At 37.6% G+C, this 23,440-nt stretch overlaps 1 protein-coding gene across 1 annotated transcript in view; it reads right to left on the bottom strand.

The window, feature by feature from the left end:
- Positions 1-23,440, bottom strand: part of ACSS3 (acyl-CoA synthetase short chain family member 3) — a 231,567-nt gene that overhangs the window by 172,791 nt on the left and 35,336 nt on the right. Inside the window, exon 2 of the mRNA XM_020993467.2 lies at positions 16,308-16,452. Within this exon, the coding sequence (XP_020849126.1) occupies positions 16,308-16,452 (145 nt within the window). The remainder of the gene's footprint in view (positions 1-16,307; positions 16,453-23,440) is intronic.

Below are 23,440 nucleotides of genomic sequence, written 5' to 3'. Positions count from 1 at the left end.
TATGCTCCAAGATGCAAAAATGAGCAAATCTGAATTTCCTATAAGAAAATTTTGAATAATTTAAGCTGTCTAAATATGGAATGAGATGCCTTAGGAGACAGTTGGTCACCTCTCTCACTACTGTAAATCTTCAAGCAAAAAATGGATGACCACTTTTGGGGTTGTAGAGGGGATTCCTATGGATTGGACCATATGGCACTATGAACAATTTGCAAACATCACACATAAGTAGCTTATGAACAAATCACACCAAGGGTACTACTTTCTCAGCCACTTACACTTGATTCCATACACATACTTCTTAGTACAACATCATCCCTTTCCCTGTCTAAGGTAGTCATACACCTGTCAAAATTTCTCCTACTCCCATCAGTTTAAATAATTCTAACCTGAGTCAGTTTCTTTCCCACATAAATTCATAGATCCTCTTTAATCATCCTTTCCTTCTTTCTTCTCACTTTGACTCATTTAACTGCCTCAATTCCCTATGTTCCTATTACATTGTGACTTAAATGGACTTCTCTTTGCTGGCCTTGAACCTAACTAGAACTTCTAAAAGCGTTTCCATGAACTGATAACTCCAAGTTCCAAAAAATGACCAAATGAACATTTGGATTTTGATAGAAAAACATTAGAAGCATTTCCAGTAAGATCAGGGCAAAGAAAGGATGCCTATGATCTTGATTACTACTTGATAAAGTTCTGGAACAGTAAAAATATATGAGAGGGAGTAGGAAAAAGTAATTGAAGAAATAAACATAGGAACAGGAACAAAAATATTCCCATTAGAAAAGAATGATAGTTTACACAGATAACCCAAAGAGTTTATTAAAAAAACCAAATGAATTAATAGAGTCAATAAAGTAGCAAAATATAAGATAACATCCTCTTCCCAAATAAGTAGCCTTTTATATACATGGCTATAGCTTAGAACTTCACTAAGATGTTTGGGACACACTATATTACTAAAAAAAAAAAAATTCCAGGAGTAAGAGATAGGGAAATTCCATTCAAAATAACTAAACTATGTACAAAATAACTTGAAATAAATCCACCTAGACACTGAGGATTTGCATAAACAAAACCGCAAAATATCCTTTACAGAAACAAAGGAAGATTAAAATAATTAGATTTTCATTGCTTCTTGTTGGGATATTCCAATGTTAGAAAAATACTAACTTCTGATTACAATATCATCACCTCCTTTTTCCTGCCTAAGGTGATCATATATCTATTAAGATTTCTCTTACTCCTTTCAGTTCAACTGATTCTACTTGAGGCAGTTTTTCTCCCACATAAACTCATCGATCCTCTTTAATCATCCTTTCCTTTTTTCTTTTCATTTTAACTCATTCAACTGCCTCAGTTCCCCATGTTTCTATCACACTGTGGGTTAAATGCATTTTTGTTTGCTACCCTGGAAACCTAATTAGAATTTACTACCTAATTTACAGACTTAGTGCTAAGCCAATCAATCAACAAAGGGGTTATTTTAAAGAAACAGACAACAAATAATAGCAATATTCGTTTCAAGGAAATAAAGGTCAAGAATTTTGAGGAAATTAATTTTAAAAAATTAAAGAACAAGGGTCTGCAGCATTATCAGATCTCAACCTCTATTACAAGAAGCAATCATCATTGGAATAGCTAGGTGTCTGTGTAGATAGCACACTGGGCCTGGAGTCAGAAAGACCAGAGTTTAAATCTGACCTTCGACACTTTAAGCTGTATCATTCTAAGCAAGTCACGTAACCCCTGCCTAGAAAAGAAATAACAAAAATCTAGTATCTTTGTCAAGAAAAACCCTTGGAGATTTGAGTGCTTTAAAGAAGCCTGGATGAGGGGCAGCTATGTGGAGCAGTGGATAGAGCACTGGCCCTGATGTCAGGAGGACCTGAGTTCAAATGTGGCCTCAGACCAAACACTTGACACTTACTAGCTGTGTGACCCTAGGCAAGTCACTTAACCCCAATTGCCTAACAATAAAAAAAAGAAGCCTGGGTGAGCAGGCATCTTCCAGGGGCCCGACTCCCCATCTGGCAGCCACCCCAAGAGTTCCAGTGCTGCTGACCCCAATACACTGCCAGGTAAGCTGCCAGATCCCTATAGCCTCTAGCTGCCAGCACTTAAGGCCCCAGTGCACAAAGCCAGTGACCAGGTCCCAGGTTCTCAGAACAAGAAGCTTGGGTCAGTGCACCCTGCACTCCAGCATGAGAGCTCTTTTTTTTTTTAAGTCAGGAAATAGGCAAACATCATAAGCAGAAAGCAGAAATGTAAAATGATCATAGATTCTTATTATGAGGCCAGGAAAGATCAAGGCACAAATTCAGAAGAGGACAACATTGTCAATACGTCCACATCTGAAACCTCAAAAGGGGAATGTGAACTGGTCTCAAGACCAAAAAGACTTCTTCGAAGAGCTTAAGAAGGATTTTTTTTTAGGCAATTGGGATTAATGACTTGCCCAGGATCACACAGCTAGTTAAGTGTCAAGTGTTTGGCCTGAGGCCAGATTTGAACTCAGGTCCTCCTATCTTCAGGGCCGGTGCTCTAGATCCACCGCTGCCACAAAGCTGCCTTCAAGAAGGATTTTAAAAATCAAATAATATCCACATCTAGAGAAAGAATTTAGGAATCTGAAAGCAGATGGAAGCAGACTATTTGCTCTCCTTTTCGTTTGTTGTTTTGTTTTGTTTTGTTTCTTTCTCATGGTTCCTCATATTAGTTCTAATTCTTCTTTATATCATGACTATTGTGAAAATATGTTTAATATGAATGTATAAGTAAAATCTATACCAGATTACACACCGTCTTGGGGGGGAAGGGGAGACAATTAAAACTCAAAATCTTTTGGAAATGAATATTGGAATCTAAAAATAAGTTAATCTTTATTTTAAAAAAGTGAAACAAAACAAAACAAAAAAAAGAAAACCCCATGGAACCACAGGGCCACAGGGTCCCACACGACTGAACAACAACAACCATCAAAACTAATTAGTATGAGTTTTTTTTTAATTAAAGATAAAAAGTAGATCATTAGAACAAAATAGAAAAACAGGACCTCAAAGCAAATGAACATTGTATTCCAGTATTGGTAAAACTCAGAACATAAAGTAAGGGGGAAGACTTTCCTATTCAATAAGAATTGCTGAGAAAACTAGAAGTCACTTTGGCAGAAAACAGGTTTAGACCAATAATTTACACCAACATCATAAAAAATGATGTATATATAAACAAACTAAATATAAAGGATCAGATCATTTTAAAACATTAGAAGACATCTGAAATGATGCAGAATAAAGAAAGATGAATTAGAGGAACAAAATATGTATTTATTACAATATATATGAAAAAACACACCAAAAATAAATCAAATATAAAGATCAATACTAATACTGGATTCAGAGAAAAGGTGATGAAACATATCTTGGGCCTCTTTGTTGAGAGGTGGGAGACTACCAATGTAGAATGTAACATACAGTCTTAGTTTTCCTTAACTGATTTTCTTTGTGACAAGAGAGGATAAAGAAATGTCAATAATACATTTAAAAGGAATTCATAAAACTTAAATGAAAAAAAAAAACTGAGGACACGATTCATTTTTGAGTTTGGTATTATCTATGTTTTTCCCAGGAGCACCTTAAAATAAAGGGAGATATGAAGCCATCAAAGACACTTTGGCCTGTTTCCATATGATCCTTTATCAAGCTGCAGAAAATAGAGAAGATCCACTTGTTAGGAAAAAAAAAAAGGATAGCTCTGGCTATTACTCAATACCCATCCACTTGAATGATTATTCTATAAATTATTCATTAACATAAAGGTTATTAAATGAGAAACAAATCTTTTGAAACAGCAAGCACTGTTTGGCCCTGAAACACCTCCCTTTAGCCATTTTTTTTTCTCTACAGTATTGTTTAATGGATAAACAGAGCTGTTTAGTGGAATTAGAAGCATTATGGAATACTGAATAGACCTGAACATCTGGATTCAAATGCTGCCTATGAGTTGTATTGGCTATGTGACCATAGACAGGTAGGTCACTTAAATATCTCCAAGACTCACATAATTCACCAAGACCATAAGCCATAGAATTGATAGTAGAGATTTGGTAGGCCAGAAACTGGGGCTCAATGATGATGGATCAATATTTTTTTTTAGTTTGGAAAACTAAGTTATCACAAAATCACTCTCTTTTACACATCAAAATATATATATATTTTTAAACCAGAAGTGGAGGGAAGGGCAACAGGATTAGATTACCCATTTGCCGCTTCTGTTCTCAGCCACGTGCATGAATATATTTCCTGTCAAAACTTTTTTTTTTGTCACAGAGAAGCATAGATAAACACATCAGGATACCTACATCTTCAGAAAGAGGACTGATAACAGATTAAAGGATTCATTTTCCTGGTGGATATTTAATTGAATTGCACTATGTCACACATAGGATACATGTCCTGGGTTTTTTTTTAAGTTAAAACATCCATTAAAGGCAGTCAGTTAAAAAGCAATCATTTAGAAGGTGACAGTGACAAATGTTGGAGGGATGAGGGGGGATTGGGACCTTAATTCATTGTTGGTAGATTTGTGAGAGAGTTGCTGGAGATTGATCTGGAACCATGCCCAAAAAGCTATTAAATTGCCTATACCCTTTTACACAGCAATACCACTATTAGGTCTGTTTCCCAAGATGATTAGGGAAAAAGGAAAATAACCTATATGTTCTAAAATATTTACAGCAGCTTTCTTTGTGGTAGTAAAGAACTGGAAATTGTGGGGATGCCCATCAATTAGGGAATGGCTGAACAAATTGTGGTATATGTTTGTCATGCAATAGTACTCTGCTATAAGAACTGATGATCTCAATGATTTTTAGAAAAACATAAAAAGACGTCATGAAATAATGAAGAATGATATGAGCAGAACCTAGACAACATTGTATACAGTAACAGCAATATTGGTTTTTTTGTTTTGTTTTGTTTTGTTTTGGCTAGGCAATGGAGTTAAGTGAATTGCCCAGGGTCACACAGCTAGTAAGTGTTATGTGTCTGATTTGAACTCAGGTCCTCTTGAATCCAGGGCCAGTGCTTTATCCACTGCACCACCTGGCTGCCCCAGCAATATTGTTTTAAGAATAACTATGAGACACCAAGTTATTCTATTACAAATATCCAAATTAACTGCAAAGTTCCTATGAAGGAAGATGTGGTTTGCATCCAGAGAATACACAGAACATGTTTGTTCCATATGGTGTCCAATGGTGGCCATCTCTAGGGTTGGGTGTAGGGCAAAAAATATTACATGATAACTTTGTTGTATATTTAAAAGGAGCGGTAAGTTATACATAATAGATTTGCAGTTTCAGGGGCAATTCTCTTTTTTTTATTTCACTTTGCTGCAGAAATGCTTGTTTTATTTAAGTTCAGAATTTTTTTTAGAAGCAATCATTGAGTGCCTACTATATGCATCAAAACATAACATTATGAGTATATGGGAATTTTTTTTTTAATAGAAGAAACAGTACATGAATATACCTCAGCATTCAAACCAAATCCTTCCTCTAAATCTGTCAAGGTGTTTAGTGGATAGACTACCAACTGTTTATCACTTGGTATTACCTGGTTATTACTTTTTAAAATATGGTATTCAAAAGACACCCCTCTCCCCCACCTCCCACATAAAAAATGTGAACAGAAATGCTGTACTACTTGGATCAATGCCTTACCAACTATTCCACCTCATCTGTATAATTAACCAATCAGACGCTCTAATACGGAACACATAGCAAAGACTGTGGGCACTCCAAATGCATTTAAACAATGTCAGGTCACATTCCAGTTAACCTTTACGATCCTGGTTGGTCAATACATTCTGAAAGTCAATCAATATAAATGAAAGGCTGCTACAGATCTCATTAAATGGTTGAGGAGGGCTACAAGGACATCACATAATTGCAGGAGAAGAGTTTCTGCCTGAAGCAAGGAACAATGTTCACATTTGAAGAAAACCTTCCACCTCACACTTAATTGCATACACTCTTATTACCGAACGACAGAAGGAAGAGAAAAAAAAAAGACATTACTTGGGATTCACCTTCTACCAACATAAGTTGGAATTTTCTTTTCATTCTATACTCTTACAAAATTGACTAGGAAATAGGACAAGTGACTAGCTAGCCAATAACAAGGCAGAGCTGGAGCTTAAACCCAAGTCTTCCTGGCTCCAAAGCCAACTCTTAATTTACCATAACACATGCCCTCTAAACAAAATATACCAAAATCATTTTGTCCAAGATACCCATTACAGTGTCATATTTGTCACAGGAGCAATATATTTTAAAAGAACTGGTTGGCTTTGAAAATGAAGTGAACTGGTTATAAATCAAGATGAGCAATACAATAAATCACCCCAAGACCCCAACCCTGACAGATTCGTCACAATTGAGATTTCATCAATCTATTCACAACTGTTTGGTTATTGGTATTTTATATTCCTACAAGACAATAAAAAGGAGCAGAGGATAACCTAGCGAATCAAAGCAAAGCTAGGTACTTTTTTCAAGTCCAAGTACTTCCCATCATCAGCTGAGTATGCCCATACCATAGCAGATCACAATTTCTACAGAATAATTCCAGGGACTGAAAAATTCACCACCCTACAGACAATCAGGTTCTTGTCAGGAAAAAAAATATATTATATTATATACATATTAATATACATACTATATATGTATAGATATTTAAATAAACTTGAAATGCTATAAAACTAGTACTAAAGTCCTACACCTATGCCTCATTACGGTCTGGAGGTAACCTTGGGTTGTTAAAAGGAATGCTAGTGGAAGACAAGTGTTCTGGCAGATCTCAGCGCATCAACCCAGCAACAGATAGTCCAAGAATCTCCCTTATTCAATCATGCAAAATTCATCAATGGTGGATTGATGCCCAAGGGATGATATTTTGGCCACTGCAACTCACAAAGACATCTACTTAAGTGTGGAGCGGTTGCAATCTGGATCAGGTGAGATAGTACTCATACAAAATTAAATCACAAATCCTTGAAATATTAAAGTAATTCCATTTGGGAATCATATGTAAATTGATTCACTTGGCCTCTATCCTTCAGTCTAGACTAATTAGTTTTATCTGCTTGTGGTTTTTAATAAAAATAACTGAAGGTTAGATAATAGTTAAATCAATCGATAACTCAAGTACAGGTAGCACTTGGAAGTATATGCTCCTTCTAATAATAATAATAATAATAATAATATAGTATACATATATTATGCAATAATATAATGCCACTGTCATCCAGCTGTTTCAGTTGCATCTGACTCTTCATGACCCCATTTGGAGTTTTCTTGGCAAAGAAAGTGGAGAGGTTTGCCATTTCCTTTTCCAGCTCATTTTATAGATGAGGAAATGGAGGCAAACAGGGTAAAATGACTTATCCAGGGTCACACAGCTAGTGTGTGAGGAACTCAGGAAGATAAGTCTTCCTGACTCCAGGCCCAGCATTTCATCCTCTGTGCCACTGATAATATTACATCATAATATGATGGCATACTATAATAACATATACTAATAACCTTATTATCATCATCCTTTTTCTCTCCATTTTCTCTTCCAATTTAATCATCTAATATTCAAAACTTCATATTTTTTTCCTTTTTCCTTTCATCTTTTTCATCACCTATATCTTTAGCCAATGACAGACAATAACACTCAAGTCACTGAAAGATTCTTGATGTCTAGACATGTATGTTTTCATTGACTGTTATTTTCTCACTAATACAGACACTGCCATTAACTCCCTCAATTACACTCTAGACCCCTCAACCAGCTTTGGAACATTCATAAAATTCACTTGTTAGATTTCACCATCACTGTTCCCTTTCACTCATAACAGGTAGCCTTTATTGAAATATAAGATCTCCTGTTGATTTTGTCATCTAAATTGAGATAGAATGTTATTGGAAAATAAAACCTGAGCGAACTTTCATGAATGAGAATTGTACATGGCCAAGTTAGAAGGCTTATCAGTGGAAATCGTATGTAAAATATTTTCTATGGCTCAGAGCCTATGAAAAGGCAGAAGCTAAAACCCTCACTGCAAAACACATTCTCCTCGGTCACACCCCAAAGTGGACTGTGGGGACATGCCAATCAAGCCATCTGTGCCACAGAAGAGCAGGAGGCAAAATGAGGCCTAGCTGGGTAAGAATGCCTCTCTGGGCTGGTGTCCTACAAGGTCACAATTCAACCCTTTTCATAGAATCTTAGAGCTCAGAGGTCATCTAACCTAACCTCATTTTGAGGATGATGACACTGCGATCTGGACATGTTAAATACATCAGTGAGGTGGATCAGAACAGATACTACACTTGGGATCAGGGGGTTTGGTTTTAATTCCACCTGAAATTCCCAAGCTCTGTGACCATGGACAAGTCACGCCATCACAGAATCTGAGAAGTAGAAGCAGCTTGGACATCTAGTCCAGTTTATAGACAAAATAAACTCCACCATTACATACCCAACCAATGCATGGTGGCAGCTAGGTGGTACAATGGAAAGGGCACTAGGCCTGGAGTCAGAAAGACTTGAGTTCAAATGTAACCTCAGATACTTACTAGCTGTGTGACCCTGGGCAAGTCACCTAACCCTTTTCTGCCTCAGTTTCCTCATCTGTGAAATGGAGATGATAATAATAATAGAACCCACCTCTCAGATTACTATGAGGCCCAAGTGAAATAACTGTAAAGTGTACAGTGTCTAGCACATAAGCACTAATTACTTATTATCATTATCATTATCATCATCCAGCTTCAGCTTAACCCCTCTGAGCTTCGGTTTCCTTATCTGCAAATGACAATAGTACTTATATTTTCTATATCACTAGCTGTCGTAAGGACAGCATTTGGTAAAATGTAAAGTATTATATGTGAGTCACTGGGGCAGCTAGGTGGCGCCAGAGTGCATAGAGTGCTGGCCTGGAGTCAAGAAGACTCATCTTCATGAGTTCAAATTTGACCTCAGACACTTACTAGCTGTGTGACCCTGGTCAAGTCACTTAACTCTGTTTGCTTCAGTTTTTCATTTGCAAAACAAGCTAGAGAAGGAGATGGCAAACTATTCCAGTATCATTGCCAAGAAAACCCCAAAAGGGCCATGACTGAAAAACATGTCTGCTACTAATTAGTCATTCCACACTGCCTTTCCATAACTGCTGAATTTTGTATAAAAGGATGAACTTGCCATAATTAGGGGTAATTATTTTGATCTGACTTCTTTCTAGTGCTGAAAATGACAATAGTTATTATGACAATACTAACTTGCGTTAATATTATCCTTTATAGGGAAATGCACATTTTTCACACATATCTAGCCCTTACTGGAATAAACAGATGACTGCCTGGCACATATTACTCACTTATTGGTAATTAATAAATGCTTGCTGATTGATGCAGCAGAGGGAACTGTTGTTCAGCTATCATTTAGATGACCTCGGGAGTCCCTTCAAAATCCAAGACAATGTCACACTAATATGATTCCAATATGATCGTCACCATAACTCTGTAGGACAAATATCATTGTATCATTTTAAAACGGAGGAAAATAAGGTGAGGCAAAGTTACTTAATAACCCCCCCCCCACCATCACAACAACAATAATAATAGTTAACATTTATATAGTGTTTGCCATGTGCCAGGTACTGTGCTAAGCACTTCCCAAATTTTTCTTTTGATCCTCATAACAACCCTAGGAGATATGTACTATTATTATTCCCATTTTACAGATGAGGATATTGAGAAAAACAGAACTTAATTGACTTGTTGGATATTGAGAAAAACAGAACTTAATTGACTTGTCCAAGGTTACACAGCTGGTAAGTATCTGTGACTATATTTGAACTAAGGTTTACCTGACTCTATTAGCAACATATCCATTGTAGACCTGGAAATTAACTCTTCACTACACCATGGAGACGAAGACACACACACACACACACACACACACACACACACACACACACACACACACGTTGCTGTCTCAATTTAAAGTTACCTACTCTATCACATCACTCTGTTAGATTTGTCTTTTGAGAAGGGTAAGCCTTTACACATAAAATCATGGGAAAAGTCTTGAGAGGCCAATATAGTTCACCATGCACTCCTCTAGGTGAAGGTGAGAAGGATGTCAACTAATGTGAGCTGTTGACTCGCTTTTCAATAATGACACCTCCTTAGTCTATGATGCTTTCTTCTTCCTCTTCTTTTGCAAAGCATTTCCCTCATAATGACACCATATGATGGGTGGTGCAAGTACTATTCTTATTTTATAGATAAAGAAACTGAGGCACGGAGAGATTAAATAACTTGTCATCATTAAATATATCAAAAGTCAAAGCTGGAACTTAAAAAGATGTCTCCCAACACCAAGACCTGTGATAAAAAGAAACTTCTGTACGTGTGAAACTCCCTGCACCAGAATTTCTTCCATGGTGAATAGCCATGTATTTATCCACCATCTTTTTCCTAATCTCTATTTCTCAAATTCTGTAAACTGAATATGTTTAAGACATGTTTCAACCTTAAAAATATATCTTTGTAATATGTGTGTATATATATCCATATCTATACATATCTATCTATCTATATATATATATATATAATCCTCTAAATAATAATCTCTTTTATCTAGAAATATCTACAAATCTTTATGGAAGTACTCATAAATTTTTATAGAGACTTCTTAGTGAGTAAATGGTACTTACTTTTTTTTCATAACAAATCATTTCATGAGAAATGAGTCTTTCTTATGACGGGCCAAGATTATTAAGACATAATGAAGCATTCTCCTTCTCTGCTTGTTACTATGTAAGCTACATCAAACAGTATTTAAAATGATGACCAAAATTTTAATGTGAATGAGAATATATTTATTAAACACTTCCTATATGGAAGTCACTTTCCTAAGCACTAGGAATGCACAGAGAACAGAGAATAAGAGGCTTATTTTAAGGAACATGATTCCATAGAACGAGACTTGTTTGTATTACTGCGTCACAGATTTCTTTGGTGCTCTGGTGAAGCTGATGGGTCCCTTTTCAGAATCATATTTTTAAACGCAAAAAAAAAAGTAAAACATATATGATTACAAAGAAAACCAATTATACTGAAACTCAGTCATCAACACAAAAAAGCCACAGACCCCAGTTCAAGGGGAAGATAACACATACAAGTGGTTTTAGCTGCAGAACAAATGAAAGAAAGGCCCAGCGGTCCTTAAGGTGCAGCACAAGCCAGATGGTAATGCATCTTATGTATCATCATTTCCACTGATAAAAAGTACTTCTGCTTCTGAAACTGGACTTCAAATGAAGGTGCCAATAACTTTGGTAGAAGGAATTTTCTTTTTCTTTTTCTTTTTTTTTTTAGGCAATTGGGGGTAAGTGACTTGCCCAGGGTCACACAAAAGGGAATTTTCTATAGTACTTTCAGAAGAAGTTACCACGTCGTGTCTTTACAAGGTTGCTCTCCCAAACAATGGCTGCTGGGGAAAGGCCAGAAGCAGGGTTGGTGGCCTTGGGAGCACTGACATTTATGGGGCTCTTGGATCCTGAATCCTCCGGTACAGTCCATGCAAAGATGGTAGCTGAAATAACAGCAGCAGTTTGGCCCACCTGATGGTACTATCACTCATACCTTCCTTGATCACACTGTGGTTTCTGGTTTACCTAACCATCCATGAAAACTGGTATTGGTGGTGGCAGGAATTCCAAGATTCCAACTCCACAAAGGTTGCTCCTTGAGGCAATATCTGTCAGGGTCACAGGAACTGCAGTTTAGACAGTACTCCTATCCCTGGGATTCTGGGGTTTACTTGCCTATGGGTGGGAGTTGGTCAACGGCTAGTGTTGGTGGCATTGCTCCCATGATGATTAAGGAAAGGGCTGGCCAAAAGCATAAATGAAATATTTTTTTTCTTACTTTTGTCTTCATTTCCTATTAAATGCAGCAAATTCATTTTTCCTTCCTTTTATTGTTATTTTTAAGTTCCACCTATATTCAAAAACACCTACTAAATCAGTTAGAATTCTAAAAAAGAATCAATTCTGTCAAAACACTTAAACAAGCATTTGATTCAGCAAACATTTATTGAGCACCTGAAATATGCTTGACATTTTATTAGGGGCCGTGGGTAACATTTGAGATCATTGTGTTCAGTCGTTGATGTTAAAGGCAAAAGATAACCCCTATTTATCTATATCTATATCTATATCTATATCTATATCTATATCTATATATATACTTCCTGATACCCTGTGATGGAGGATTATGAAGAGATGCATGGTAGGTTAATGCAAGTTGCACAATATTAACAATGATTTTCATGCAAGAAATGGAACTCAAGATATTCAGGACATGTATGCGAGACAAAGAGGTGCAAGAGTACTATATACTGTAAGAGTTAGGTGATAACTAGGTAGACAGCCCAAGTCCTATATGGCTATACACAGAACAATGTAAGGCACTGGTTTTAAAATTTTTACAGACTTCTGGGATTTTATGATCATAGTTTTAGAACTGAACTTTTGGAGCCATCAAGTTTCACCCCCTCATTTACAGATTAGAAAACAGACACCGAGAGATTAAGTGATTTTCCCAGCGTTCTACCGTAAGTGCCAAAAGCAGGGGTCAAATTAAGCTCTTCCAAGCTCAGTGCTCTATTCACTATTTCATTCTTTCCCTTTAAAAAAAGAAAAAAGATCATTTACAATCTAGGGATGTGGGAAAGGGCTTCAAGCAGATGGTGGGATCTCAATTGTATTACAATGTTTGCCTTATTCCATTTCCTCTACTATTTTGTGATGATTTTACTAATCACCACCCACTAGTCATTTCCCAAGCTAAGTCTACCATGTACCTTATTTCTCCCCTCACTGAAACATCATCTCTTTACCAGAGAAGTGGTAATAGCTCTGCTTCCTCTAAATCTGCAGGGCTCACCAAGATTTTCTCAACAGCGCCTTACAAAAAGCACTCAGTTGGCAAGATTCATGTTCCATCCTAGAAAATGTCTATGCCTGTAATGTAGGAAGTATCTAATGTCATTCATTTGCAGAGCCAATTTTTTTTTGCCCTTTCTCAACTCCCACAAGGTACAGACTGTATCTTCTTAACTTCCTTTGTATGATGCCTTACAAAGCCATGCACAAATAAGCTCTTATTTAGAATGATAAATAGTGTGCCATCTAAAAGGATGGTTCTCATCCTCCCAAGCAAGGAAAACCCTTGGCTGGTAGGAAATAATCCAAGCCTACAGCAGGAAACTAATAATGCTGCAATGGTTGCCAACTATGTGACTGTTACTTTTCACTAATGTTAATAATATTTTCTCCTCAATGATACAAATGCTGCTTATTAATGGTATATTAGTAATGAGGCAGCCAAGCGGTGTAATGCATAGACTGGTGGACTTAGAGTCAGGAAGACCTGAAGTGGAAATCTGCCTCAGACAAAGTAGCCTGTGTGAATTTGGAAAAGTTATTTATAGAGTCTTGGGGGCAGTTAGGTGGCACAGTGGAGTCAAGAGGACCCAAGTTCAAATCTGACCTCAGATACTTCCTAGCTGTGTAATCCAGGGCAAATCACTTAACCCCAATTAATGAAGGAAGGAACGAAGGAAGGAGGGAAGGAAGGAAGGAAGGAAGGAAGGAAGGAAGGAAGGAAGGAAGGAAGGAAGGAAGGAAGGAAGGAAGGAAGGAAGGAAGGAAGGAAGGAAGGAGTTACTTAGACTCTCTGGGCTCAGTTTCCTCATACGTAAAAGGAGTGAGTTGAATTTTTTGGCCTCTTGGGATTTTTTTTTTTTGGTAAAGCAATTAAGGTTAAGTCACTTGCCCAGAGTCACACAGCAAGCGAGAATTATGTGTCTGAGGCTGAATTTGAACTCAGGTCCTCCTGACTCCAGGGCCAGTGCTCTATCCACTGTGCCATCTAGCTGCCCTTTTCCACCTCTAAATATTTGCTTCTGTGATCCCATGGCATTTTCTACACATTAATGATTAATTCAGAAATTCAAATCAATAACTCACTTTGGCTCATCGACACAAATAGAAAGAGAATTGCAATGGAGTAGAAATTAATTATTTGCTAGTTCAAGCAGCAGCAGCAAGGCACTATAGATAGAAGCCTGTCCTCAGAGACAAGAAGACCCAAGTTCAAGTCACACCTCTGACACATACTGGCTATATAATCACTTGACCTTTCAGTATTCCAGGTTGTGGGACTTAGGGAATGGGCCATCCTACGTTGGTCAAGGGAGTCTTCTCACCAAGGAGTTCTCTGTGCCAGTGAAATAAGGTCTTGTCAATATATCTATCCTTAGATGGTCAAAGCAACTTTTAGTGTTTAATTCAAGCTCTACCACATGATTCTACAGTATCAAAGGTCCGATCTATATCCCTGTCCCTAGCTGGTTAAGCACCACTTAGTGATATCTACCGACTAATTACACAATCCATTTTCTAATCCGGATCCATGATTTCATCAGTGTGGGGTAGTCTGTTGTGGAAATGTTCTTCACTGATGCAGATCAACAACTCTTCTGTAACTTAAAATAATAGATTTAGAAATATAAAATATCACAGGGATCATCTAGTCCAACTGCCCCTCTCATTTTACAGATAAGGAAACTGAGGCCCAAAGAAGATGAGTGATTTCCCTAAGATCTCCCAAGTAATAAGTGACAGCTAGGATTCTAACTGAGGCCCTATGACTCAAGTCCATTGCTCTTCCCACTAGACCTTGCTGCCTGGAGCATTACAGATCTTTCTGGGGCATCATAAGAATTATAAGGTAACTTCGCTACATACCTAGTACATATGAGAGATATAACAAAAAAGTTTGTTTCCATACAATTGAAACAACTGCTAGAAAAGTAACTAAGTGAAAATGGGATATAGCAGCTCTTATCTTGTTCTGCTGTTAGAAGTCACTAAGTAGGACAAAGGTTGAGCTTTGCTTAGAATGCACATGCTTAATAGGTTCATGAATACTAACTTCTCCACATCCAGGCAGGGCTAAAATGCCATTTTCTTAACATGCTATGTATGTAGAAGGAGGGAGGACATGTCAAGGAGTAGATGTGTAACAGATGTGCCAGAAAGTTATACACTTTGGAGTACTCAGCCAATGAGGAAACAGGAGGGACTTTGCAGCCAGGATTAGAGATACATAGCTTTGGTACAGTGTGTCCGAATCCATAGGACACCTGAGGTTGCAATTGTGAAATAAAATGGACTTTAGTCTGAATGAGTTATTTCTCACATATATCATAGCAGAACCTGAATGCAAGGCTTCCTGACTCCAGAGCTGACTTTGTTTGTTTGTTTTTGGTTTGTTTTTTAGGCAGTTGGGGTTAAGTGACTTGCCCAGGGTCACACATTTAGTTAAGTGCCAAGTGTCTGGTCTGAGGCCAGATTTGAACTCAGGTCCTCCTGACTTCAGGGCCAGCGCTCTATCCACTGCGCCACCTAGCTGTCCCCAGTGCTGACTTTGTATCCACTATCCCATGAAAATGAGTCCACACTACTCCCCAATAAAAAGGCTCATCTTTTTAGTACCAACATTCTACTGACAATGTAAGTTATGAGGCTGCATTTTACAGAACACCACTGTTACCAAAAGAATGAAAATGAATACCTTCTACAGAGGAATAAGGAGGGTCATGGTAGTTAAGAACAGACCAAGTGAGGCATTTTATAAACAAGCAATTACAAAGGGGAACCAAATGGAAATAATGTCATCCTAGAAATGTAAAAACAAAAGGAAAATGGGATAGTGACATAGAGAGATTGAGGGATAATCCATGGAGGACCCATGCAATTCATGAATGATAATAATAATGATGATGATGAGGATGATAGCTAACATGTATACATAGTACCTACTATGTGCCAGTCACTTTGTTAAGAGCTTTATAATTATTATCTCATTTGACCCTCTCAACAATCCTGAGAGGTAGGTGTTATTATTATCCCCATTTAACTGATAAGGAAACTGAGGCAAATCAAGATTAAGTGACTTGTCCAGGGTCACACAGGTCAAGAGAAAATAGGTTGAGCAAACACCATTCTGCCTTTGGCAGAGGACAGAGATCTGAGTCATACAGGACGGGCAGGCAAGGATAAGTTGCCACATGGATTATCAGAAGGAATATCACAAACAAGATCATAGACCAATTTGAGTCGTGTCAATATTTAATCCCCAAATGACATGATCAATCTGCATATAGAAAACCTACCTGTTCCAGAACTTCTTTATAGGTAATAGTGGCTTTTGTGTTCGTTACAGGGCTGTCATAGATGATGGCAATCTTGTCCCCTTGTCCATTTTCAATATGGCGATCTACAGCATTGTAACAAATATTAAGCATCCCTTCCACAAACCTAAAGGGGAAATGAAAAGTGTTGAAATAACTATAATTATTTAAAATTTTTTAAAAATGCTACTTGACAATGAATTCTGGCCAATTCAAAAACATCACATGCAAACTTAGATGCACCCTTTTAAAATGAGCTCAGGCAGTTAGAATCAAAGTCATCAGAAAGGAGATCAATCATTCATTCATTCTTTGTGTGTGTCTCTCTATCTGTCTTTGTCTCTCATCACACCTGTGACTCCATCCCTTTGGGGAACTCTGATGAAACTTGTTGCCCTAATAAACACAAGCAATTATTCTATGATTTGCAGCCTTAGAGAGATGTATGCCTGGGACACTGGGAAGTTTTGTGATCTAGCCAGGCTCACAGTCAGTATATGTCATAGGTAGGATTTGAACCCTGGTTTTCCTGTCTCCAGAGCCACCTCTCTGTCCTCTATATCATAGATGCCTCTCCATCCCAACATTTTGAGTTACTTAAAAACAAATTATATTAAGTATTTCAAATTACAAAGGACACGTTTGTTCAACAGCACCATAATGGATTTAAAAATTTTAGATCTAATAACCTATTTATCAGTCTCATTTCTTCTGAAAACAAAGTTTGTCACATACACATCTGTTGATTTCACAAGAATTAAATCTGAAAAAAGAGGATGGGGGGGAAGCAGCTAGGTGGCGCAGTAGATAGATCTCTGGCCTTGGAGTCAGGAGGACTTGAGTTCAAATCCGACCTCAGACTCTTGACGTTTACTAGCTGTGTGACCCTGGGCAAGTCACTTAACCCCACTGAGAAAAAAAGAGAGAAAGAGAGAGAGAGAAGGAAGGAAGGAAGGAAGGAAGGAAGGAAGGAAGGAAGGAAGGAAGGAAGGAAGGAAGGAAGGAAGGAAGGAAGGAAGAAAAAGAGGACAGGAAAAAAATCTTTTAGAATCTCAAACACTACTTTTTTTCTCATTTTGGTATAAGCATTAGCCTGAAATTTCTTAAGTTAACTGTGATTTTTGTTGTTCCTTGAACAAGACATTCCAACTCCCACCTCCAGGCATTTTGTCCATCTATCCCCCCATGCCTGAAATGCTTTCCCTCTCTGACTCCTGCTTTCCTGGCTTCTTTAAGTGCGAGTTAAAATCCTATCTTCTACAGGAAGATGTTTGCTATTCTTCCTAATCTTAGAACCTTTCCTCTTTTGATTATTTCCAATTTATCCTGTACTATCCTGTTTGTACTCAGTTGTTTGTATATCATCTTCTACATCAGCTTGTGAGCTCCTTGAGGGCAGGAATTATGTTTTACTTTTCTTTGTATCCCTAGTGCCTAGCACAATGCCTGGTACATGGCAGGTGCTTAATAAATGTTTACTGACTGAATGAGTGCCTAACAAGGAGTGGAGTGTAAGAACAATGGAATGATAGGAAAGGGCCTAGTTACTAAGAACTTTGAATGTCAAAGCACTTTAAATTAGGTCCTGGAGGTAATAAAGAGCCCCTGAAGCTTGGAGAAGAGGGAAAAGGAAGGGGGGGTGCAGCTAGGAGACTAAACTGTGATTCAGAAAAACCACTTGGGCACCTGAGAAAAGGATGGCTTGGAGTAAGGAAGGATTTGAGACACAGAAAACAGAATTATTATGAAGAAATGCCTCCTCTTTGAGTTCACGTATGGCCATATAAATCTGCTAGAATGCAGAAATTATAGAAGTAAAAACCTAGGTTTTGTTATATATGAGCACAGGTTCAAGAGGCAGAAAAATAACCTTGAACAAAGACTAGGATTCTAATGGAGACTTTTTATGGACAAAATTACGAGAGGCAGAAAAATATTTTTTGACCTACAGCAATCTAGTAGGTCCTCTGAGGCCATAAAAGTTCAACAAACTTAGTTAAACAGAATAACAATCTCATACAGCCCTTAGGTAAACAAAACTACTCAAAAAGACTTTATAGGTAAACTAGTCAGGTTACAGATTAGACTAAATTTCGAGGGTTCACAATGGGCCGATTTGGAGCGGAGATTTACATGCCTACAGAATCTGTATCAGAGGAATCCTTCTACAAATAGCTAAAGCATTTCAGGAAGACCAAACTCCCCTTTGGCTTCTTATCTGTGGAATGTCAAAAACTTCTCCCTTAATACAACTACTCCATGAGACAGGTTTTAGCCAGGTAAGGCTAACATAACAGGAGGTAGGCTTGAGATATCCAAAACATTACAACGTCCAATGTGCCCGGAGGACTGGCATAATAGAAATCAATGAAAGGAAGTTTTTTAAAAATGAAAAATTGTCTTCAGAGGTTAATGCAGTTGTCCAAGCAATAAGTCATACAGGTCTTGGCTATATCATCATCAGGGATGGGGCATATACTAGAGATGTCAAGAAGGTAAGAACTACAGCATTTGGCAACAGATTAGCTACGGTTTTAGAAGGGATAGGTGATGGGTTCTGTTTTGTACCTGTTGAGTTTTAAAGATCTCCCTCTATGCACTGCATATCTCCAGCCAAACAGACCAGTAGAATCTTCTGTCTGTGCATTTGTACAAGGTGTTCCTCAGGCCTGGAACATTCTTCATCTTTACCTTTGTCTGTCAAGCATGTGTATGCTTCAGAGCTCAGCTCTGGTGCCACCTCCCTGTTAAACCTCTGCCATTTTTCCAATTGAGAAGATGGATTCTCTCTCATCCTCTCCGCTTTTGTGTCCCTTCCTTCTCCGTTCAAACTACTTTGCATATACTCACTGTATCAATATTATATCTTTTGTATAAATAGGCACTTAACTGGTGGAATTGAATGATGATTCACCCAGACGAGAGTGGTTATTCAATATTGGTCAAGACTGTAGGACTTATAGCTAACCTAGGCCAGCCTAAAAGAGGTTCTCTATTCAGCACATTTTACAGATGAGGAAACTGAGGCCTAGAGAGTGGCAGTTTCCAACCTGGTTTATGAGAAGCTTGTCGGGGGAGTATGGGAAATATTTTGTAAATGACTTCATTACCTTGTTGAAATAGATCAAAAGTAGTAGTGTTTGTGGTAAAAAACAAAAACAAAACAAAAAAAACAACCTATGGATTGGAGAGAGCATTGAGGAGATGGAGGCAGGGCTGGAAAGGGAGGTAATTAGTACGACTGAGAACTTTGCATGAGATGAATGAAAGACTGACTGAAAACAAATGTATGAGGTTTACCAAAAAAAAAAATCTTATGAGATTTATAAAAAAATCTTTTTTTATATAGAAAGCTAGAAAAATAAAAAAGATCAGTGACTATGATCCAGTGAAAAATGAGCTAACTGATTTCTACAATAACCAGAAACTGTGAATTGGTTTAAAAAAAAAAATCAAAGATGTTGCCTAACTTTTTTTTTCCAGTGAGAAACAGGCCCAGTTCTTTGATTGCATTTACAACAACATCACTGTGAATCAGGATTCTCGGTCCTATTCTCAATCAAATCCCAAACAATCCAACTAGAAGCTAAATATGATATGCAGGTGTCTCTTTGAAAAACTAAACCAAAAATAAAACTGTTGGTTGACAAGAAATAGAATTCCATTTGACTGTATTCTGATAAACATTTGACAATTTTAATGTAATATATTGAATAAAGTCTGTTCTTTGAAAAATTCACCTTTTTTTCTTTCTTGTACATGATAAACTCTAGAACTGATATATGTTAATACTGCACATGTTGAACAGTAAACAAAAAGTTTATTGGGCAACTAGGTGGCACAGTGGATACAGTACTGGGATTGAAGACTTGAGTTCAAATCCAGACTCAGACACTTACTAACTATAGTCATTTAACCCCTGTCTGCCTCAGTTTCCTTATCTGCAAAATGGGGATTATAACAGCACTCACCTTCCTGGATTGTTGTGAGGATTCAATGAGATAATAGTTGTACTTAGAGTGGTGCCTAGATTACATTAAGTACTATATAAATGTTAGCTATTCTTATCATTATTTATTTGTTATTATTATCATCGTCATCATTATTATTAGTGAAAACCCAGGGGAATAGAGACTGAATGTTGTGATCTTTTACTAGTAATACTTCTGCTTCCCAAATTACTCAAGGTCACACAAGTAGCAAGAACACAATTCAAAAAGAGGTTCTCCCTTCTCCAAAGCCAAAGTTCTTCACATTATACCATAAAGCAAAGGAAACCTTGTACATTTGACTTAAAATGTTTCTTCTTTCACTGAAATCATCGAGCTGAATTAGGACACTAGAATGAGGATACAAGAACATTAAGGGAGCCTGACACTGGAAAAATCCAGATTTACAAAGGGACTAATAATATAGTCCTTTAAATGGCCAGGCCTCTTAAGGCACTTAAAATGTGATTCGATTTACACACATTGTAGGAACATGTCTAATAGCTCTCAGTTTGACTTCTTCCAATCTGGCAGTATTCTGTCAGAGACAGAGATGCTATGAGGGTAGAAGCCTAGGGCCTGCCCCACCCAAGATTGACATACGTCTAATAAATACAGGCCTTAGTTTTTTTGTCTGAGTATTTGTGCATTCATTTTAGGTGAAGAAGAAGAATACGACCTTGTTTAATGTTACTTCAAGAACTCAGGAAAATGAGCCACCTAGAAGCAAGAAGTGGCCCACAAGTAGGTTCTCCATCTCAGCAGTAGCTGAGAAGGGTTCTCCTCCAGCAGCGATGTCCAATATTGATGTCATATGATGGGACCAAGGCTACCTAGAAACTCCAGGAGGTCTGAGCTCACTAGCCCCAAAGATCAAAGTACTATAGGCGAGAATGCATTCAAAAATGGAGCTAAAGAATAATGTGTGTATTGTGAAATATTAAAAGTAAATCTTACTGTGTAGATGTTATACACGTACATACATTATATATATATATATATATATATATATACATGTATGTATAGAGAGACAGAGACAGCAGAGAGAGGCAGAGAGGCAGCACTTACACTATATATATATGAACAAACACACATATACACACATGTGTATACACATATATACACATGGGTGTGCATGTGTGTGTGTATATATACATTATATATATGTGTGTATATATATATACATATATATATATAAAATAAACAGAGGAAGATACATAAAGTGGGCGCTATTTTTTTTAAACGGAGCCTTATTTGGTTTATACTTGAAAACATAAAGCATAAGCTGAGATATGCTACCTTCTTCCCTTTAAAAAGTCTCTGATATAACAGAACCAAGTAAGCATATTTGAAAAATATTTAAAATTTCAGTTTCCTCTGCCCAGATTAATGGGTCTTACATGAATATAAGCTCTTTGAAAGCAGGAACTATTTCACCATTATCTGCACATCTCCCAGCACCTAAATAATTGCCTTGGACATAAGCAGACACTTGTTCAGTTGTGTCCACCTCTTTATGACACCTTGGTGGGGGTTTTCTTGGCAAAGATACAGGAGTGCTTTGCCATTTCCTTCTCCAGCTCATTTTACAGATGAGGAAACTGGGACAAACAGGGTAAAGTGACTTGCCCAGGGTAACACAGCCAGTTAGTGTCTAAGGCCAGATTTGAACTCAGGTTTTCCTGTCTCCAGGCCTGGAGCTCTAGCGACTGCACCACCTGGCTGCCCATAGAGACTAACTAGTGTCTATTGATTGATCTTATCTAGGGCAAGGTCCAACCCAAGGGTCACAAAATAATACTCATGTGAAGAGGTCAAGTACATGCAGATCAATACTCTCGGTGGAGATACCATTAATGCATGTTTGATGAATTGGATTGGACCATACCATCAAGACACATGTAGATGGAAATTTTTTGTTTTAATCCCACTGGTTAGGAAATACAAAATAATCAAAGTAGGATTAGCTGCGGTTTTACTCTGCTCTCTTGAAAAGATGGCAGATGAGGATCTTTTTGTCTATTTCTATGATTGAAGGAAGGTAGCTGGTTCTCAATCAGCCGAACTTAACTTGTAAAAGAACTCAAGATTTTTTGTTTTGTTTTTTAAATGGTATCTCTATTCGTGAGCAAAAAAAAAAAATCAGAGGGAATTGAGGGTTCCTCAAACTCATCAGGCACATTTGGGAGACTACATCCTTTGTGCAAGATGTCTGTTTTATCTTCAACCTCAGATTCTCTATGCTTGAGATCAAGTTTCGAGGGTAATTCTGACCAAGGCAATGAGCTCGCTCCTGGCTGCACATTTGTCATCTAACCATTGTTGTGATACATTTGGGTCAGTGGATTCTCTGGCCAGCAGAGAAGGGTGAACAGCTTTAAGAATGACTGATTTAGAGGAATCTTCCGTTATCAGAAAGAACTGGAGAAGAACCAACTACACTCGCTTCTCTAATTTGGAGATCTCTACTCAAGTCCTCTGGTGGCACATTCTATCATGTTTTATCAAGCTGGAAAGGCTTCCGATATGGGCCAGGTGACAAAAGGCATGTCACCTGAGGACACGCCTCGCTGAGTTCAAAAGAGGTTTATCACCAGCTTAACTACAAGGTAATGGCTTTTCTCAGTGCAAACAACTGCCCATGACAATCTGCTAAATCTACCACAGAAATATTGAGGGAAAAATAAATAAGCTCCTGTTTCATTTTTTTCCTGTTCTGGACCTCTAACTTCATTAGGGCAAAGAAATGTATGATGAAGAAACCCCTCTCCTAATAATTATTGATAACTGCCCTGAAACTTCTAATCACAACGTACATTACTCCCCATCCAACATCCTGAGATTCCGACAAGCTGGCTTTCTGTCCATTCCTCAAATGGGATATTCAATCCCTCATCGCCATACCTTAGCCCTGGCCACACCCTCCTCATCTTCTCCACGACGAATCCTTCTCTTTCTTTAAGTCAAACCTCAATAATCACATTCTTCATCAAGCTTTTCCTGATTCCTCTCTGAGTGCTCTCCCTATCAAAGAACTTTGTATGTATTTGTACCATCTGTGTACGTATTCTGCATATACTCATTTACTGATTTTCTCTTGCATTCAAAAGGCATATCCTGGACATC

The sequence above is a fragment of the Phascolarctos cinereus genome, unplaced genomic scaffold (assembly GCF_003287225.1).
Source record: "Phascolarctos cinereus isolate Bilbo 61053 unplaced genomic scaffold, phaCin_HiC Scaffold_1;HRSCAF=81, whole genome shotgun sequence".
Lineage (NCBI taxonomy): Eukaryota > Metazoa > Chordata > Mammalia > Diprotodontia > Phascolarctidae > Phascolarctos > Phascolarctos cinereus.
The sequence above is the reverse complement of the archived record's forward strand: the minus strand, read 5'-3'. Positions and strand labels throughout refer to the sequence as shown.